Source organism: Mugil cephalus, chromosome 19 (genome assembly GCF_022458985.1).
Source record: "Mugil cephalus isolate CIBA_MC_2020 chromosome 19, CIBA_Mcephalus_1.1, whole genome shotgun sequence".
In the NCBI taxonomy this organism is placed as follows: domain Eukaryota; kingdom Metazoa; phylum Chordata; class Actinopteri; order Mugiliformes; family Mugilidae; genus Mugil; species Mugil cephalus.
The window spans coordinates 17,713,549-17,734,514 of NC_061788.1; the positions used below are offsets into that span (position 1 = coordinate 17,713,549).

General features: G+C 42.2%; 1 protein-coding gene across 4 annotated transcripts in view; it reads left to right on the top strand.

Moving 5' to 3' along the window:
* rxraa (retinoid X receptor, alpha a) overlaps window positions 1–20,966 on the top strand; it is a 94,720-nt gene that overhangs the window by 61,601 nt on the left and 12,153 nt on the right. Inside the window, exons 4-6 of one of the 4 annotated variants that reach the window (XM_047569942.1) lie at window positions 9,061–9,220; window positions 11,370–11,549; window positions 17,121–17,305. In XM_047569942.1, the coding sequence (XP_047425898.1) occupies window positions 9,061–9,220; window positions 11,370–11,549; window positions 17,121–17,305 (525 nt within the window). The remainder of the gene's footprint in view (window positions 1–9,060; window positions 9,221–11,369; window positions 11,550–17,120; window positions 17,306–20,966) is intronic. The other 3 variants (XM_047569943.1, XM_047569944.1, XM_047569945.1) reach the window with 3 other exon arrangements.

A 20,966-nucleotide genomic window follows, 5' to 3' on the forward strand; every position in this document is an offset into this window, starting at 1 on the left:
AGCCTGTGTGTGTGTGTGTGTGTTCTGAATTGTGTGGGGCCACGCAGGAGACGAGGCATTTAGGAGGTAGCAGCTATAAGGAACTGAAACGGTAACATTAGGTTTAGGTTTCACAGAACAGCCTCCTAATGCAGCCGCTAGACTGCGTGGTTTAAATGACTCAGGGGCACACACATTTATTTTAAAGCTGTGGATAATCCCTTAAGGGCTTTAATTTCATCTGCCGGTGTGATCTTACGGCAACTCAACACTGTCTGAGGACAGACACGTACTCTGTGGCATGTCCAAAATGTAACAACACTTGACTGTGCGGCTGGTTCTGCTTTTGTCACTGCTCACGCACCTATAAAACTTGTGTGTGCATGTGATGTAGGCGTCTTTATTGTTAGTGTCCTAAATTTAAAGTAAGTATGAAGTGCAACTGTGGAGACAGGTGTCAAACTAAACAAGGCATGATGCAATGAAATACCTAAAAAAAGAGACAATAATAATAAAAAAAAAAAAACACAGTTTGCGTCCTGTGACAGACGCCTGTGTCTGGATGACTGAGGATCTTCAGACGTCTGTTATCAAGCTGAAGTAACGGATGAGTGGGTTCTGACAGAGCATCTTCATCTTATATTCAATACGTTGTGAGTGATATCTATCTATCCTTTTGTGTTTGAGGGATTGAAAGTAGAACAGTTTTTCCTGAATGTCAGCTGACGTGTGTAACAACTTCCTTAGCCTTTCAGAGAGACAGAAGGAAACCTGCCACATCTCACACATCACATATTCATAAAAGCGCTGCACAACAGCCCTTAAAGCACCTTTGAGTCAGTGTTAAACCCCCCTTGTCTTTTGTTAAGGGAGCTCATCGGTTATTCACAGGATTGAAACGCTCATGTGTTTACTTGTTAGCAGCCAGGAGGCAAACCCAGTGGTCATGTGACAAGCTAATACCCAAGTAAAAACTTTAGTCTGTTTAAAGCTGAGTGACTCGGAAGTGGATTTAGCATCCTCTTATCTGCTACATGCTGGACAATGGAAATACAACTGAGTGACTTGCAGGATGTAATTAATGAGAACACGCTGCTAAATTCAGTGGTGGTTTGACTCCGAAATACCATTTGAACTGGACTATGTGCTGTTTGACAAAAGAAACTTGACTTGACTTTGTTTTCACCCTAGTACCCCTAGAAAGCCACGGCGTATATTTGATGCTAATGGAAGTGTAGAGGATGAATCACTGGACTTTCTTTGTCTTGACACTGAAATTACTTCTTGATCTACCTCTAAATAAGACAATGACTTGCTAGAGGACATAGCAGTGGACAGAGAAAATACTGGCTGAATGCTCACGGGGTTAAAAAAAGAAATCTTAATCACTTATTTGACATGGGAAATTGAATGTCAGTCAATTGCTAAGGGGCCAGTGGACATACTGTCAATTACATTAATCACTGAATGACAAGTAGATGCCATACGTAGTCATTGCACATTGTCACAGACTGTACTTGTGCTTTGAACTCATGAACCTGGTTTCCTGTTAACACTATTGGAGTTTGTTTGTGTTTGTACTCTACCGCACCGCACCATCGTGTCCTGAAAATCCTCTGTTGTAGTTTATTTTGTTCGTTACATGGATATTTCCATTCCAAGTCAAACGTGTATCAAAAAAATGTTCTTTTACCCTAGCCCTTTTTTCCGACACGGAAGCTCTGTTTTACTGCTAAAGTAATGATTTAGGATTATTTACACTGATGGTTACTGGGTATGGGTATTGTTAAGGTTTTATCTGATACGGGTGCCAATGGGTGTTTCTGAAACGGTGCCGGTGCTTAAAGAATGTCCAAATATGAGCCTTTTTATTTTTAAGGCATTTTGTGACGTGCAAGTTGAACAGAATATGAATTTAAACACAACTGGGGCTAAGAAATAAACTAATCAACAACACACTGTCATAATTATTATAATTGTGGGGTCTCGCAGGTTATCAAAGACGGCACCGTTTTCAGGTAGTTGCTAGGCTTCATCTGATGTTTACATAAATTCGAGGTGTTGCCTCCCTTGCACAATATCGCCTTCGAGAAGTTGTGGCAGGTTGCTGAGTCGGCGTCTTTTGAGGTGAAGTACAGACAAACTTGTGACTGTTTTGCCTTTTGGCGGCATTTCGAAGGTTCGTTTCCGACCATGCAGGTGAAAAACTGACGTGACGTCACGTGTAGCGTCAGCACAGCAGTAGAGCTAAGGGGGCGCTAATTCAAAAGTGCATGGAAATCTATCTACCTATACTGTTTGCATCAACACCGACCATTATGGTACTAGTATAGTATCGCTACCCGTCCCTAATTGTTAGTGGAAAACCAAATAAATGGCAGCAAACCATGAAATTATACGATGAGGGTTAGTGACATTTAGATGATACTGGTGTGAGAAGACCTATGCTATGTCAGTGTGAGGTAACACAGTGTCCACAGGAGATGAATTGTTGCCTATATAAACAGCCTGTATGCTCCTCCACGCTCACACTAAGTCAGAATGGCAAAGTTACACATGTGCGTTCAGACAAAACACAAACACACGCTCATGTACAGTATGCAATGCACACAGGTACACAACAGAAAACACACGCAGACATCCGCAACGCACGTTAAAAATACACCCCTGAATGCGTGCCGGGGACCCACCCCTGTGTGCACACACTCCCACGGATGCCAGAAACACTAAAGACAAACACATGCCCAGATACTGCCACGCTGAGGTGAGACAACAGCTGAAAGTCACTCCGCGTATTCCCATCTCGCCGCTCGGAGGCCCGCCGCTTTCATGCCGCTGATATTCTTAATATCCCTTTTTTTCCCCCACTGTAACAAAACTTTCTGTCAAAACACACGCACACACATGTAAGCACCAGCACTTCTTGCAGTGATTCACTTTCTGTTGTGACACAGCATGGGGTGAGTGTTGGAAAGCTCCGAGCTGTCTCAAACAATGTCTGCTTCTACTAAATTCTGTCTAGTGGGAGAGGGAAGAGTGTGTTTTGTTAGAGCTCAGTGACAGTAATCATGGAGCTGTTTCACAATACGACGTACTTAGGAAGGATTTATTTGTTGTTACTGAAGATTTTTTTTAAGTGTGATGTACAGTATTTATTTCCTTAATAAGCTATAAAAAGGCACAAAGGTAAAGCCAAATTATAATATTCTAGGAAAGGATCCCTTTACTTTCATGAAGTTTTATTTCATTAAATGCTTAAAATAGACAACAAACAAATCACTGGATTGTTTTAATGTTAAAAGCCTCCTTAGAAACACAAGTGGAATTTCTTCATCTTAGAACGAATCATCAGAGCTCTGCTATGGCAACTAATAATACAGATTTTGGTTTAACAATTTAATTCACACAAATTCTCTGAATTAAGCTTGATTGTGCCAAAAATGATTAATTAATTGTCTTTCCTGTTATTTTTATTTCATTTTGTCATAATTGTTGCAGTATTGCAGTGTATTCCCAGATTTTTTTGGTCGTATTGTTGATTGTTTGAGTAGTTGAGAAGAAAAATAATTTCAGTATCAAGGCAAAAAAAAAGATTCCTTTGACGTGAAAATGACGGCACGTGCTGTTTAGGCTAAATCCCATATTTCTTCCATATCCTGAGCATGATTTGCATATTTACAGTTACACAACTGATCTATTTGTAGACGATCCCGAAGTTCCCCCGCAAATAACTGCACGACAATCTGTTCCCTGCATTTTGTGCTGGCTCACACGTGTGCTCAAACAGGTGTTTTTGAAACCGAAATTCAAATTCATCCCAAGGGGCGCCTCACTGCGAATATGCCCCGAAGGCCACAGAGGAGCCGGATCCGTTAACACACCTCCCTGTGTGAAACCCGATCCCCTACCTCTGCTGATGCATGTCGTGATAAGACTCGAACACACCACAGCGGTGAGAAGAAAGTTCTTGCTCGTTTCTCCGATAGCTGGCGGGATGGCTGAGATAAGTTTGCTTTTAGAAGGAAGTGATTGTCACTAGGTGTCAGAGGTGAAAGGGGACTCGGGGTTATCTTTAGGGGACATCGCGACCTCTCAAGAGGCAGCTGTTAAGACCTCGTCTTCTTGTCAACACAACATTTGTGTCCCGTCCGCTCACACTTCCTCCCTCTTTCCATTCTAGTTTTAGACATTTTTAGTTTCAGCCCGTGAAACCAAAATAAATTAATTAATTTACAAAAAAAAAATCGTTCTTAAGCAAATCAGTGACACAGTTGTGAGGAGTATCTGGAACACTGACTAGGACGTCCTATTCCTGCTCACGCTTTTCTATAGTATAATGGAAATTCTTATGAAGTGATTCTGTAAGGACGTTGTGAAAGAATACCGTGAAGATAACTTTCTCTGTGGGAAAAAAAAGGTGCCCTTGAACTGGAAAGCAACTGAAGTTCCACATGAGGGACGTGCATTGAGGAGTGGCGCGCTCGGATTTGATGTCTCCTTTTGAAGTGTCTTTATGAGCAAACTCTGCGCTCTGACGCTCTGAGTCGAGCTAAGCCCATCATCAGCGGAGGCCTCTGCTGTCTCGGCTCTTCGTTCCTTTTTGTCCTCCGTTCACTCGAGGGACGAATCCTTTCTTTAGATTTCACCATATAGCATACTAATAGTAAACAGGACCTTCCTGGATTAGTGGCCTCATTAAAGGGAACTGCCTCAGCCAAACTGATTCTGAAAATGGCTTTATTGCAGTTTTGTAAGATTATGCCTGCTTTTATTCTTCTTGTGTACTGTAGACTAATGTATGACCATGTTTTATGTATTTCCCTGACTTTCAAAGTAAAACTCTTGTCGGATCCTCCTATCACTTGACCTCTTTTTTAGTTGTGTTGCCTGAGAATATAGTAAAAATTAGTGCTGGAGTGTCTGGCCAGCAACAAATTAAAAGGCAATTATATTTTTGGGGAATAAATAGTAATTTTAAGAAACATTCTTGCTTATTCTAGTCCCTCCAGAGTGAACCCTGATAATAATTTTCGTATAGTTTGTAGTCAGAGCAGGTCATGTTTTCCAACTACATTGTCTTGACTTTCATGATTAGTAGAAAAATTGTTTATAGTTCACTCAGGTCACCCTGTACTGACTGCACTGATAATTTCAATTCCCATTTGTTACCATAATACGTTTGTTTTTATGGCACCAAACCAACATTCAAGCTCAACCAACATTTGCCTCATATACCTCATCCCACACGATCTCTAAAAACCTGGCTGAGAGCCTATTAATTCATCCCCTTTAGCCCAATGTTTGAATATTCCAGCAGTCTGCTGAAGCCAGCAGGTGGCACAGAACATATAATCACATATATCAGTTCTGTGCAGAATCTGACACCCACAAGCAGACAGAGACCCCCGCTGTACTGCATGTACCAGTCCAGTGTCCTCCACAACATGTTATGTAACACCTGCAGCACATTATACAGCGCTCGTCAGCTGGAGCATCGGAGCCGCCCGCGTTGTACATTGTACCGAGTTGAATGCGCATTCAACTCCTTGATGTTAAATGGCCCGTCGTTTGTTTCTGTCCTTCAGTCGGTGAAAAATGTGAAGCCTTCTCCTCCTCAGACTGTATGCAAGGAGAGGGTTGCCAGTGGGGTTTCCCAAGGCGGCACGGCTGCACACACAGCTGGCATACCTTCCTGCGAAGTGTCACATGTATGTGTTGTAAGGGAGGGCGCATGTATTCTATTTCCAGGACCAGTCCTGAGCCACTTTAATCCCCCCCCATGCCTTTTTTCCTCCATCGCCATGGGCAGAAGAAAAAGAAAGCCCCGGGCCCCAGCTTTACCCACCCCACCACAGGGGAGAAGTGTTGCTAAGATTGAGTTGCGGGCTTACTGAAAATAGATTGCGAGCGGAGGAATCTTTTCTGTCAGGCAGACAGAAGACGGTTTGATAGAGACGATCTCAGCCGAGGAGACAGCTCTGTTAGCGCTGTGCTGCAGGGGAAATCTCTAGACTCAGGGCGTTTAATTGAGGTAAGACCTCACTGTGTGCGGGTGTGCGCGCGCGCGCGCGCGTGTGTGTGTGTGTGTGTGCGTGTGCGCGTGCATACGAATGACCGTGTAGGGATGTGGATGCGTGCACGTGATGTCAAAGTGATGCAGCTACATCGGTGCCTTTGTGACCAATGGAGACTGGAGAGAGATTTTTCTGAAAGTCGATCTTGTCAACTTAAATGAATAATAACGGCACTTGTAAGTGGTGGTATATTTAAATATTGCTGAAAGTATCAGTTACACATTAAGTCACACATATGACACACACACATATTGTTAGCCTAAAAGCATAATTGCATATTTGAACGTTTTTGGGAAAACAACAAAAAACACAATTTTTTAGTAAGCACATTGGTATTTTTATTGATATTTCATCAGAAAGTCAACAAAAAAAACCCCAAACATAGTATGCTATTAGGCAAACAATATCAGTTTGTGATGGTGTGGAGAGAAGGCTAGGTGTGGGTGCCAGGGTGTGAGGCTTTCACATCCCTGAACCCACTATTGCATTCCTCATTCAGATGCAGCCATGTAAGCTTTAATGTTAAAATTCAAGTCAGGTTCCCCAGTCAAGGTCCGATGACGCCACATATGTCACGCTGAGTTTGACTGAAGTGTGTGCAAAATTGTGCCGAAGACATGTTGAATATTCTATTTGATGTCATGCTAACGTGCCTTGGCTTGGAATATTTCTCTCAATAGAAGCATGGCACTGTAGCTCCAAGCAAAAAAGAAATATATATATATATATATAGCATATGGCATTGCTGACGTTTTTCCAACTTAAGCTATTAAAGATGAATTATATTTATAGAGTTTTGAAAGGTGAAATGAGATGCCAGGAGCCACAGCGGCTTGGTGTGTACTGTGTCAAATGCACATACATGTGGTCATATACTGGGTGTGTGTGTGTGTGTGTGTGTGTGTGTACCACATATAAATGCCTGGCTGTTTTTACTTTTGTGTTATTAGCTTCCCCCCTTGAATGCACAGCCTGTGACAACAGTAGTGTATGTCCTCTGAGGCACTAGAGAAGCTTTCCTAGTTGGAACGTCTAACAACAAATTTGCATTATGGGAAATGTAGGATCTGTTTATTAAATCCCGTTTCAACAAATTTCTCATAATTCAACAAATTTAAATATGTTTGATACTAAACTTGGAGTAATCATTTACATTCTCTCACATATTAAAACATATTCTCAGACATATACAAACATGATCTTTCAACATAATCTTTTCCTTGTGATGAACCTGGTATCCATATTTTTATATTTCTGATGTAGTCTATAGAACCTCAGTGGCACGGTAGTGCACTGTTGATGTCTTTGTGATGTAGGCCTTGTGTGTGATGGAGTGTTTTCATGTATTCCCCCTGTGGGTGGGTTTTCTCCAGGTGCTCCGTCTTCTTCTCACGGTCCATAGACATGCGTCTTAGGTTAAGTGGTTCTCCGTTGGTGTGCATGTGGGTGTAATCAGTTGTCTCTTTGCGTTAGCCCTGTAGCAGGCTGGCAACCTGTCCACAGTGCAGCCATCTCTCAACCAATGTCAGGTGGGACAGGGTCCAGGCATCTGTCATGGTTTACAGGATGAGCGGTTGTAGATGATGGACGGATAAAAGACTCATTTGTTTTTTGTTTTTGTTTAGGACTTTATTTAATAGTGCCATTTAAGAGAGACAGGAAATCACGTGGTAGGAGAGAGTGTGTGACATGTAGTAAAGGTCTGGGAACCAATCTGCAAGGAGAAGTACAGCTATTTATGGTTTGCCCATTCAGCCAAGATGCTGGGAGACCCCACAAGGCAAATAACTTTGTCACGGCTGTATGTCTCATTTGTATTTTGTAGGCTTGATTCTGAAAATGAGTAATATGTGTATCCCTAATACATGACAGCTCTGTACATAGTTGTGGAAACACTTGTGAGCATCCTGTGGCTGTTTGCTTGAAAACTGTGTACGTCTGAAAAGGGCCATTGTCTGCTGTGTTGTATACTTTCCTGTTTTCTTCCATAACATAGATAATGTAGACTGTCAGATGACTGTAAACACAAAAAAAAAAAACTGGCTCTGCCGTCTTGCCTCGTGGCACGAGACACAGTGCGTCTCTGCCATGATCAGTTTTAAATAGAAGGAAGGTTTGTGCTAATAAACATTTCTCATAAGCGGCAACTTAGAAAAAATGACTTGCATCTCTGTTCCAGCTCTCACACCTCTCTGGGTGTGCTTGGATAAGCACTGCTTACCCTTTGAATACACTGCTTTTTCCATTGCTTCTGTTCCATATAATATATTGAGCGTTTAAGAATCACTTATATCCTGCCCCTCGAGGTTTTTTTTCCTTCTGGAAACAGCATGTAGCTAGTTATAGTAATTAGTTTCACTTTTAGCAAAAAGACAAGTCAGTTTGAGATGAATTTTATTCAAGCTCTTTTTCAGAGAGAGAGATGCAGACAGCAATTGGATTCAGATTTAAGACTGCAGTTGCACCGCAGCTAAAACAAATGCTGTCTCCTTATTCCCCTGAACTGTTAAATTTTGCAGTGAAGTTATGCTAGCGCCGAACATTTGGGAGCCAGCGGGGCTTGTTGAGAGCATGAATAAAAGAGTTCCTGGGGTTGAGTGGTGCAGGATCCTGCTGCGCCAGATTTAGATCTGAAAAAGAGTGGAATAGGAGGGAGGAGAGGGACAGAGGGAGCGATGAAAGTGAGAAAAAGAGGTGTTGTTAGGGCTGCTGATCAGCTACAGTGGTCATAACATCCTTTTCACTTTGTACGTTTAGCAAATAGCGCTCGGCGTGACATAACTCCACACAGATTTAATGTCCCTGTCCCTGTTCGTATGTGTAACCAAACCTCTCTCCTCAGTTGTCCTGGCGCTCGTTCAGCACTCGATGTCATCAGCTAAATATTCCACGCTAGCCGAGCTATGTGACGGGGCTTGAGCTTATGCGATGGCACGTACGCTGTTGTTGGTGTCGAGTTCGTGGGGACTGCTTTGTGACCTGTCGGGGTGTGTGTTTGTGTGTGTTGATGTTCCAGCTGAACTCTCCGATGAACTCGGTCAGCAGCACGGAGGACATCAAGCCCCCGCTCGGCCTCAACGGTGTGATGAAGGTGCCCGCCCAGCCCTCAGGCACGGCCCTGTCGCTCACCAAACACATCTGCGCCATATGTGGCGACCGCTCTTCAGGTGAGTGATGGCAGACTATGGTGACTGTCTAGAGGGAAGCAAAAAAAAAAAAAAAAAAAAAAAAACCCTTTAATTCTTTTTGAGAGGCATTAAATTGTTTGACTTGATGCTAACCAGAAAGTCCATGGAACTTTGTATGTATAATTTAGGGACAAATTGCGGGAAGCCATTGAGTTGGGGAAGTCTATAAATATAAATTCTCAACAGCTGGGTTTCCATTATTACTAAATTAAGAGCAAGCAGGACTACCCACCATCTTGTTCAAGCCCGTTCTCCAACCACACTAAACCTCCAAAGAAGTTCTAAGGTTGAAGTCTGGCCAGAGCTGGCAGAAGTACATTTTTGCATTGGATTTACTTACAAATTTGGCCCTAAATGGTAGGGAAGCCACGATGGCAGCAGGATAAAGACACATGGAAGATACTGAGGCAAAAAATTGTACAGTCGGAAGAAACCAAAACTTAATTCAGCTTCTACTGAAACAGACCAGTGCTGTGTGTGAGAGTAACCACGTCATCGCATTCCCGACGCTGCCGGATATAAAGATGGATTCTGTGAGGTTTTTGTTAATACACAGAAAAAATCTGTCACATCACATGTCAGCATCAATGTGCTAATACACCAATCAGCCACAACATTATGACCACTGACAGGAGAAGTAATAACATTGACCATCTTGTGACAATACAATGTTCTACTGGGAAACTTAGCGTGGATGTTACTTAGACATGTAACACCCACATAAACCAGACCAGGCAGCAGGATGCAGCCTGACACAAGCACCAACTCAAACAACATCAAAAACAGCACAAGGTGTTGACCTGGCTTTCAAATTCACTATATCCCAAACTGAGGAAAGGGGGATGATCCACAGATGCCCCTCCCCTTATTCCCTAGGACCCAAAGACCCCCACCAAAGGACACCCTGAGAAGGCCCATATCCATTTGGTGCCTGATCGGTGTATGTACATGATCTCAGTAACATTTATTCATTAATATTTTTAAACATTTTTAAAGCTTTTCATGCCTAAATTATTAAAAAAAAAAAAAATTCTTGTGACACCCAAATATTTCCTGAGTATTTTTGGTCCCAAGTTCAAACCCGCTTGCGTAGCTCTTTCGGGTCTAAAAATGCTAAACAGACAATATCATTAGTGACTTTTCACAAAGCACATGCTCTCCCTAGGGTTCTCTTACTCATGGGCTATTATTTGGTCAAGAACAAGCTGAACCACATTAACCACAGGAACATTAAACCCACACTTAGCCTAAGGACAGGACTCCCTCAGAAGTCTTCCTTGCAGACTGGACTTTCTTCTTTTTCACACAACCGACAAATAACCCTGTGTTAAAATGTTTTTCAAAGAATAACCATGAAACGTTTTTATCTCCAGAATGAAGGTGGATATCTAATTTATTGGACAGTTATACTGTCATTCTGCGTCATCTGCGCTGCTTGCACCCAAAGGGCAGAATCAAAACAATGTTTAATAGCGAGTCATGCTTCATTTCGCTGTGCTCAGAGGCTTTATTTATCTTCTCCGGTGGTCCGACCGGCACAAAGCTAACAAAGAAACAGTTTGAACAACACTGAAGAATGCAAATGGACTCCATCCGTCATAAATAACAAAAAAGAGCTCGGATAGAGAACATATGAGAACAGTACCAATCCATGGGCCCCCCCTGCAGCCTGCCTGCAGTAGGTTCCCCTTGTCTTTGTTTTTGCCACTGTAGTGTGTCCCCCAAACATAATCTGTTCACTTTAATAGGCCTTTGATCGTAATTGCTCTTTTGTTCCCTCAACAGCTTATTCCTGCATGCTGTTTGTGTGGTTGCACATTACCACTGTAAACGTTGCTGCGATCTCAGTGGGAATACCTGCTAATGAAGTTACAATGTCACCATGATTGCAGTGCTGTTCTGGTGGTCTTGAGGTTACACACAAGTAATTATGTAGTAGTATTGGACAAACAGCAAGCCCAACAACCAGTGGAAAATCATGTGTTGATACAAGGCTGAGGTGCTGTCAACAAGTCAGTGACCTCATGTGTCAAACAAGAAAGAAAAACTGTTGACGGGGGAAAGGGAAACTATGAGCCAAGAATATTTGTGTACTAACATTCAATTAACCACCCTTTCTTTCCCACAGGTAAACACTATGGAGTATACAGCTGTGAGGGGTGCAAAGGATTCTTCAAAAGGACTGTGCGCAAAGACCTGACCTACACCTGTCGCGACAACAAAGACTGTGTCATCGATAAACGCCAGAGGAACCGCTGTCAGTACTGTCGCTACCAGAAGTGTTTGGCCATGGGCATGAAGAGAGAAGGTACAGCACATACCGTTGAGGATAAAGTCCCACTTACCCATTCCTACAAATCTGTACTAATCCACATGCATTGACACTTTGATAAGGGCTCTATTTTTTTATAATAAGCAGCAGCGTTTATCAGTCTCCAGTACACATAAAGTATATTTTTGGTACTTTCGGTATTTTTGTGAGCAGAAACTTGCGACCGAGACTCCTGATGGAATTAGGCTACTGCTGCATTTGGACACCAGTATTCCTCAAATAAGAATGATAGCCCAATAAGAAGAAAGAGGCGTCATCTAAAGGAGTTTTCATTCAGTAGAAGGGGGAAGGCTGGTGTAAACCGTTTGAGGCGTACTTACCATGTAAACATCCAATTTTCCTCAGTGGTGGGAATAAACATGTGGGATAAACATCATGTGAATTGACAGAAACATGGCGTTAGAACAACAATGACTGGCTCAAACAAGTGCTTTGGGCAGCACTGTTAAAAACATGGCTGTGTCTAAAGCACCCAGCAGTTAAGTTGGAATCTATAATCAGAATGAGTTCAATCCCACTGAAGAATAATGTCCATGTAAATTTAGCCAGTATGTTCTCAGACTGGTGTCAGACACAACTCTGCAGATGCCTCTATAGTCACTGCAGGTTCATCTTTGATCGAAACAGGAACATAGAAAAACATTCTGACAGGTTTATATATAAGCATAATATCACACTGTCCTTCTTTTAGTTCCAACCAACACATTTTGAATTACTTGATCAACTGATGGCGACCTGCAACAGCTATATCTTTGTCACCCAGCCTAAGGTTAGAATTTGAAGTGCCTTTCCACTTGCACTTGAAGTTTTTCAGTTACCTTCAACTGTGATAAAACTCCTCTGCTTCCTACTTTTTGGGAGATAACTCATTCACTCAACCGCTGCGGCGCCACAGACCCAACATCGCGGAGTTAGGGTTTGTGAGAACAGGCAGTCCTCTGAGACTTCACTGATATAGACTGGAGAAATAAAAACATAACAATGGAGCTGTGTGAACTTCTGCTTCCACTGCATCCTATGGAAGTCACTGTTCGTGCTCTCGTGCTCCTAATGATTTGTACAAACTTTGCTGGAGTTGTGTGGAAAAGCTTACCTGCTTATAGTGGAGCTACTTGTTTTTTCAAGACACAAGATAGCTTGTGCACTCATGTAGAAAGATTCCCAGTGCACAAAATTTAATCCGAGTGCTCAAATTGGATAATGTCCCGTAATTTGCACAGCACAGTGAAAATTTGCACCACATTCCTCCAATTAAAGTTTACTCATGGTATGCATACACTCCTCCTGCCCTTTTCTGAAAGATACAAGGATTTAATCAACTACATACTCAGCCTGTTAATCAAAAACAGTTCAGGAATCGTTATTGCTTTAACCGCTATCTTTTTCAGCGTTCATGTAAATGTGTTTAGACAGTTAATATAGTCTATACCACATGAGTACACGTAATAAAATTTGAACAGAACACCACATTTGCTCAGTATTATATATATATATGTAAGTGATACCGGAATCCAGTGGTTAGATTCCAAGTAAATGATGGTTTTGAGAGTCGGTAACCAATCATTTATTCAAGATTTATTCAAATCCATCAAGCAGACATTCCTGTGCATCAGATGGGAGAAACCCTGTCCTCTGTCAGTAGAGGCTCTGGAGTCTAAAATGACACACGGTAACATCGACATGATTAAGTTCGAACCGTCTCCGCTACGTATCCTGGAGGTTTGTGTATTTGTCTAACATTCTTCAGCAAATTACAGGTCAAGTGAGTTGTTTAAAAAAACAGAAATCGAATGAACAAGTTCGTTAATCATAGAACATGACTCAGCCAGCAGATAAATATTTTTCATGGCGTTAGCTCACGTTCCTGCATAGTTATTTTGCTACCCGGAGGCGGAAATATTAATTTACTGCCAGATAATGTGGTTGCAGATAGGTTGACTGAAAACCTTTCTGAAACAGCTCGTCTGAAGTGTCAGCTTTTACTGGAGGAGCTCCTTCAATTCAAAAGCTTTTATCTAGAATATACCATGACCTGGATGACTGAGAACCTTCACAGACAATTAGAGACTGACGCATTAAGTCATTATTAACCTTAAAAACTGACTACACTGCTCATCTAAAGAAATTAAGGGTGTTATGAACGGTGCAAAACAGACCGTACAGTTTGTGACTCCAAATTTTTAATTGAAACTATGTGAATTAGCAAATAATGTGTTCCATCTTCAGTCTTGACATTTCATCAAATATCCTGCAGCCTGTACGATGGCTGTACAGTGAGATATAGTCACACGCCTGTCAGGCACACCTGCTAATGATCTGTGAGGCCTTGCTCTCGTGTGAGTTATGCAATTATGCTTTTCTGCATATGCTTTTAGTAGTTGGGAGAGAACACCCCTCCCTCCCAAAGTGTGCAAATGAAACTTGGAAGAGACTGGGATTCTAAAACAGGCATATAAAAAAAACACGCATCTTCAAGTAGACGGGGCGTGATGTACATCACGATCCAAATGTTTTAGGAATGTCTGAAATAAAACCTGAAAGATTTAAAGGTCCGGTGTGTTGGATTTAAGGGATTTTGGTAGTCGGGACGTAACACCCCTCCCCTTTTATGAGCGTGTAAGAGAAACTTTAGGTACCTTCACCTCATCATAGGAATGCAAAAGGCTCTCTTCAGAGCCAGTGCTAGGTTTGTTTCCCTTTGTGTGCTTGTACAATGTTTTTTCAAGGTTCTTGGAAGGTAGGTAGTCCTCACTTTGTGGAAGTGTGCGGTCCCAAACTGACCCCACAGTATTGAGATCAGGACTGTTTCATTTCTTACCATTCAGCTGCTTTTATGCTGGATGGGCATTGAGCCTGCAGCATGCTTCACTGTTGCCTGCGGACGCTCCATTATGGAGAGCAGCTCGTCTCTTCATTGAACAAACTGTCTTCTGTTAATGGCAAATATTTCAAATTATGACTCATCATCAGCTCCACAGTTCTTGCTAAGTAGCTTCGCTTTGTTTCCAGAACAAAGGCTTTTGGCTGCAAGTTCTTCCAAAAAAACTGTACGGTTTGAAAGGACGTCAGCTTAAATCTCTCTTCTGCTTTCTGCTGCACTCAGCTCGTTCTGTCTGCCACTGTTTTTATAGTCCTCAGTTTTTTCTTCTTTTTTTTTTTTTAAAGTTTGGACAGTGCATCATGGAAACATGTGATCACTCAGTTTATTCCCTCTACACAGCTGTTTCTGTTAGAGTTAATGCAACTTTAAGCGACATATTTAAATGTCACTTAAATATTTCACTAATACAGAACGTACTATATCATTTCATGATGGGACGAATGCATTCATCAAACATGAAATGTACCTCAAACTGTGGTATAATGCTTAATTATATTACAATAATATAAATACAGAATAATTTCCACAGAGATATCCAAATGGATTGCTTCATATGTTGCATCCTTTTTATATTCTTGAGAGACTGGAGTGCTACGATTATCAGGTTAAAAAAAGGTTTAATTGTGAAACATACATGCAAAAACATCGTCTGTGATTCAAAAACGAAGGCGTACAGGAAGGCAGCTTCGGGGAGTGATTACAGTGTGGCTGAGGACATGAAGAGTTCTATCCTACGGGGGGGACGAAAATCAGTCCGTGGGGTGTGAAGTTTAACACTCCAGGAAGGTGTTAAAAATATTAGCACTCTCAGCAGTGCTGTTAAGCGCTCTTTCACACATTGAACAAATCAATTGCTGCCTCTAACCATTGCAGTAATCACAGCCACTGAATGGAGGGATGTGAAGATTATACCGGTGGATGCACGGTGTAGCCGGGAGGACCGATGACACAAAGATTGTGTTAACCTGGTGCGTATGTGCAAGGTGTGTCGGATGTGGCGTCGCCGCTGAGCGGCGAGCGAACAACAATACACGCGCGCGTGCACATTTTGGAGACTGTTCTGAGGCCAATTCTTCTTGACCTTTACTTGGCCTTCCCTCCCCTCCCTCCCGCTTTATTTATGTCATTGTTGGGCTCTTTACTCCTTTCAAGGATATTATCATTTACTGCTTTTTGCCTCGCTCGCAGTGCTGCCTAAGCCCCCCCACCCCCCACCCCACCCCCAATGCACCTCGAGGGCTGTGGTTAGAGAACACTGCAGCAGTAGCCCAAAAGGCTAAGCGAATCCACAGAAAAACAGGATTAAATGAATTTATGCTCTCCCAGTCAGGAGAGGAGGAGAGGAGGGGGGAGAATAAAGCTAACATGATTTCAGCCCTCCTCACCTCTCCCTGACTCCAACACAAGTATTCTACCCTTGGGCTGACCTCCACCTCCAGACAGCAGTTCCTCTAAAGAGGGGCCCCTTTCCCTCTCCTCCTCCAACAACCCCTGCTTCCCCCACAACAAGAACCACGGCCTCTCTGATTCAGGACTTGGAATAGAAACCAGAGTAGGGGAAACTTAAGAGGGCAGATCATCCTGCAAACCCAGCGTGTGTGTGCGTGCGTGTGTGCGTGTGTGACACCGTGGCTGCCCAGGTGTGTGTTATAAACCTTCACGCTGGCTTAGAGTTTCCAAAAGCACTTTATCATACAACACATTATGTCTCTTATTAATCTGTGGTTGGGAGAAAAACGTGGAAAATGCCACAATACTTTTTTTTTTTTTTTTTTTTTGCTGTGGTGCTTTGGATTAAGTAAATTATAGCCTTTTGAGAAGACAAAGCACACATGCAACTTTTTTCATTCTCACTTGAGGGTGGAGGTGCGGTTTCTCTTGCCTGAGCCACAATGAGTCTTGGTGTCTGCTCAGCACACAAACCATTTCCTGCGTCTACGTTGCCAAGCCAATCGGATGACAGAGTCGACGCTGCTGCGCTTAACTGTGTTTTTATGTACGACAAAGTCTTCATTGACTTGTGTTGAGGGTTTTTTTTTTTCTTTTTCCAGGATGTTCTAGCTGTCATTCATTGCTCAAGAAGCAGTGACGGGCCCCGTGTTGTTAATGTGTTTAGAAATGTTTTGCATATGAATGGAGCCTGCTGTTTGTCATTGAGAACTACGTGAAAAACACATCTCTTTGATAAGGAAACTGGAAAAAGTCATTGAATATTCCTGCGCTGCTTTGTCGCGTATAATGCAGGTCTTAGGTCCTTATATGTTCCAGTCGTACCATCAAAGCAATTCATGACTAAACTATCTTGAATATGCTTGCTGGGATAATACACACAAGGTCACTATTCACTGGCTTATTGAGACACACACAATGCTCACACCCACATGTAGGCACATGTATACTTCATGTGCACATCTGTGCAGATACAATCACCTTGCTCCTGATGTGTACCAGGCTACAGATTCTCCCTCTTCTGGATGTTCCTACTGGGCTTGTCGTGCACAATTGGTCGAACAGAACACGAATGCTGAAAACAGCTGCCGACTGCCTTTTACCCCAAACGCTCGCTTATTAATCGAAAGCACGCAAGCTCTGCCCCCGTCTTTTAACACACGTGCACTCTTGAACATATGCTGACATTGTAAAACAGCAGTAGTGACCGGAACCAGTTTTGTTACATGCAGCCGTTCAGGAGGAGCGCCAGCGAGCCAAGGACAAAAATGAGAACGAGGTGGAATCCACCAGCTGCGCCAACGAGGACATGCCGGTGGAGAAGATCTTGGAAGCCGAGCAGGCGGTGGAACCCAAAACCGAGACCTACATCGAGACCAACCTTGGTGTACCATCTAATTCGGTGAGTTGGCTGTTTTTTGTTTTTTTTTTACACACACACACACACATGCTGTGTCATTCTGCTCCATCAGTTTTGACTCACACAAGCACACGTGTATTCACAGTGACTAGTTTGTTCAGATCCTTTTTGTGTTTATTCTTACACTACACTTCATTCATACTTATTCTTAATAATATAAGAATATAAATATACAGTTTAAGAAAAATATATATGAATAGGTCTGAATGGACAAGTCTGATACACAAAAAACATGTAACTTCATGTGGGAAGTACTTAAAGGAAGGATGACACATAATCATATAAAAAGAATTCTAGAAGAAATCTATGAGACTAAATGCAAGTATGTTAACTTTCCATCAACAAGTTTGTGAATGAAACAAGAGGGGACTGTTTATATGGTGTGATCATGGTAAACACAGGCATGTTTAAAGGTAGGCTACACTGACTATGAACACTTCTACCTCATCTCCAGCCCAGCATGATCCATCTCTATAGCTGCCCCCATCCAACCCCTCACTGTGTATCAGTAACTCCTCGTACATCTAACCGCGCCAGTACAGACATTCTCCTAAATTATTCACACTGACATCTCCTACTGTACAGTAACTTGATAGCAGTAAAAGACAACATTTTTTATTCTTTACCTTTATATTCTCTCTTATTTATTTTTTCTTCTTTATTTAATTCAGTTCTTAGGCGCAACATTTGCACAGTGTGGGTTGTTGCAATGTAATACATCATCCATGTGACAAAAAATAAACCTCGAATCTCCAAATGGGTGTGGAAAGAGGTATCGCTGTGAAAACAACAATCAGCGCAGAAAGTGACTATAAACAAACTTAAAAGATGGATGACAGCTGGTACAATGGCACAATGAAAACTCCTAAGTGTCTTGACAGAGAAACTCTTCATCTCTCTCCTGATAGATGTGGAGATTTGAACAGTTGTCTATGCGTGAAAGCTTCTCAATAGTCACTGATGTAACTGACAACTTATGCAATGAAACGTTATTTATTGCGTGTTAACAAGTCGTCTTAATATCTGTACACATGTACTAAATCTTAATTTATGGTATGGGGGGTTTGAAGTTTGCGTGGAAGAACTTGCATTGCATGCATTATTTTGTAGTAATGATATAAGACTTGCGTCAGTGGCCATCAATCAACGTGCAGCCGTGTCCAAAACTAAATGTTTTTCAGATTTATGGCCCGCGACATGTATTTTAGAACGTCTGCTTCCCAAAGTCCTGCTGGAGCTCTTCCCCCTTTTTTGTCCACAAGTTGTTATAATTTTTTCCATCTGCGAGCATCTCATTTTTGTAGTCCGCGCGAAACACATGTTTAAGTCAAGTTAGATCTGTCTGCATGTGGGCATATTATGCTCCTTTTATCGTTTTTTCACTGTGCATATGTTCTAAATAATGAAATACTTCTTTTTTTTATATATATAGTTCCCTGTTTTTTCCATTAAAGCAGACACCCTCCTTCCTGAAAGTTGTTAATGAGTATCAGATAGGGGTACTGTTTGTCCTCTTTCGTTACAGCTCTTTGAGTGGACTGTGTAGGGTGTAGAGCGCTGCTTTTCCTGTTCACCTCGTCTCGCCCGCTTCACTCAGCTGCGAGTTTCCTCATCTGTCCCTTCAGTAGTAGCTGGGCTCTATGGGCTGCCTTTGACTCAGAGGAGACTAACAGTGATGAATAATGCAACAGACAGACTATTCCTGAAAGCATCCCACAAAGCCTCAGCTTTCTCAGGAATTCTGCTAGTACATGAGAAACAGAGGAGCTGCACAGCCGACTACCAAAGGAGGCAGGGAGGGAGGACGGGGGGGGGGAGGGAAGAGGACGGGCCTCGACTGCTTCAGGGAAGGGAAATGTCCTGTGAAGTAAAGGTAGAAATGTGAAGGCTGTTATGTGAGTAAATTGGAGCTATTTTGGGGGAGGGAGGGAGGGGGGGGGGGCAGATGGAAATGTAGGAGATGAGCGTTGACATTGGGGAGAGAGAGAAGGAGTGGAGGCTCATGGGGGAGCGGCTGGCAGCTCTGACACACTAATGCACTCAGTGTGCTCAGTAGTCTCAGCCACGGTCGGTCCCTGGATGCCCGCTGTCTCCTCAACACCACGAGGACTTTTTTAAAGGATTTCACTAGACATGAAAACAGCACTCATCAGCTGTATAAGGCAGAAAAACAGAATTATATCATTCTATTGAATTAATTATATCTATTATATACAGTAAAGATAATGCAATAAAGTTAATGCTTCATTGTATTGAATCAGGTTCGTAATGCAATTTTGTTTACTTCACATATTGTGAAATTGCAGCTTTATAAATAATAATAACAACGGCCACAATAATAATGTTATAGAGTGGCGATGTGCTGCTTTACCAGTGGACCATGTGGAACTTTATCTTACAGGTAGGAATCAGTGTCGGCAGGCAAATCATTTTGAACTGATCCATGAATATCAGATATGCTTGTGAGTTTAAAATAGAAACTTTCACGTCAGGAAAGGTGAAGCGTGTTAAAACATTATGCTGAACCCACTGTATAACACTGTAAACATCTGTAAAGAAATACTACACAATCATATGCACTACCAAAACTTTCTTCTTCATCCAAAACTAGGTGCCTACTGGAAGTGGAGCTTCCTCAGCTCCTCAGTTCTGTTTGTACAGCTTATTATTACCAAGCACCTGGGAAACAAAATTAAAAATAATAAGTTCACGTGTCTCTATTCAGTGTGGAAATTTCAGGCTTTAATGACCTTGTACTTGTTCTTGAATGACTTATATGCTGTAGGAATATAGTTGTTTTTTTTTAACTTGTGGCCAGTGATTCAGCATCTAGCAGTGTAGTTTGCAGAAATGTTTTTAGACGTTTTTTTTGTTCCTTTAAGCTGACAGACCAAGCTTGTTTTTATATCCGTTGTACTGGAGAGGCAGCTTAGATCTCAGCAGTGTCAATTCAAGAAGAGCTGGAAGTTTCTGCTGCTGTTGCACTAGCAGCTCTGGTTGGTTGGTTGTGTATAAATGCTGAGGTCCAGTCCTGGCAGGTAGAAAGAGGGGCTTGGCAAAACTTTTTCAGACATGGAAGCAAAAGGTGAGTAATACATCTTAAATTCTACCTTATAACCAGAGCAATCAGCTAGACACCAACAGGAGTATGGCCTGAAATCATAGGTATTTTACTTTTATATTTGAGGGAACTTACCCTCAGCTAATAGGGAGCCGCAGTGTTGGCAGAGTATCGGCACGCAGGCTGTCCTGACTACAAGGACTCCCCTTCTCTGTGAACCCCGTCCCCCTGCCTCCCCCCTGCTAGGTCCTATTGAGATGCGCTGCCCCGTGCTGTAATTAATCACAGGGCCCAGGCCATGAGTGTACACCATGAATAGGCCACTGCCACTGTCTAATGGCCGGGGTCTGGCCAAGCTGAATAAAGTGTGTTTATCTCATGGTGACCTAGAACAGGAGTTAAACAGGCGTTAGTAATATGCCTTCAGTCAGACAAGGAGAGGTCTCCTCAGAAGAGAAGCCATCGTTTGCCAATCCTGAGGGTGTTTATTGAATTTTATTTATTTTAAATACATTTTTTAGGTTTTATATTTTTATCTTTTTTTGTGTTGTCGCATGCTTTTACTCTCTTTGTATTAATTTA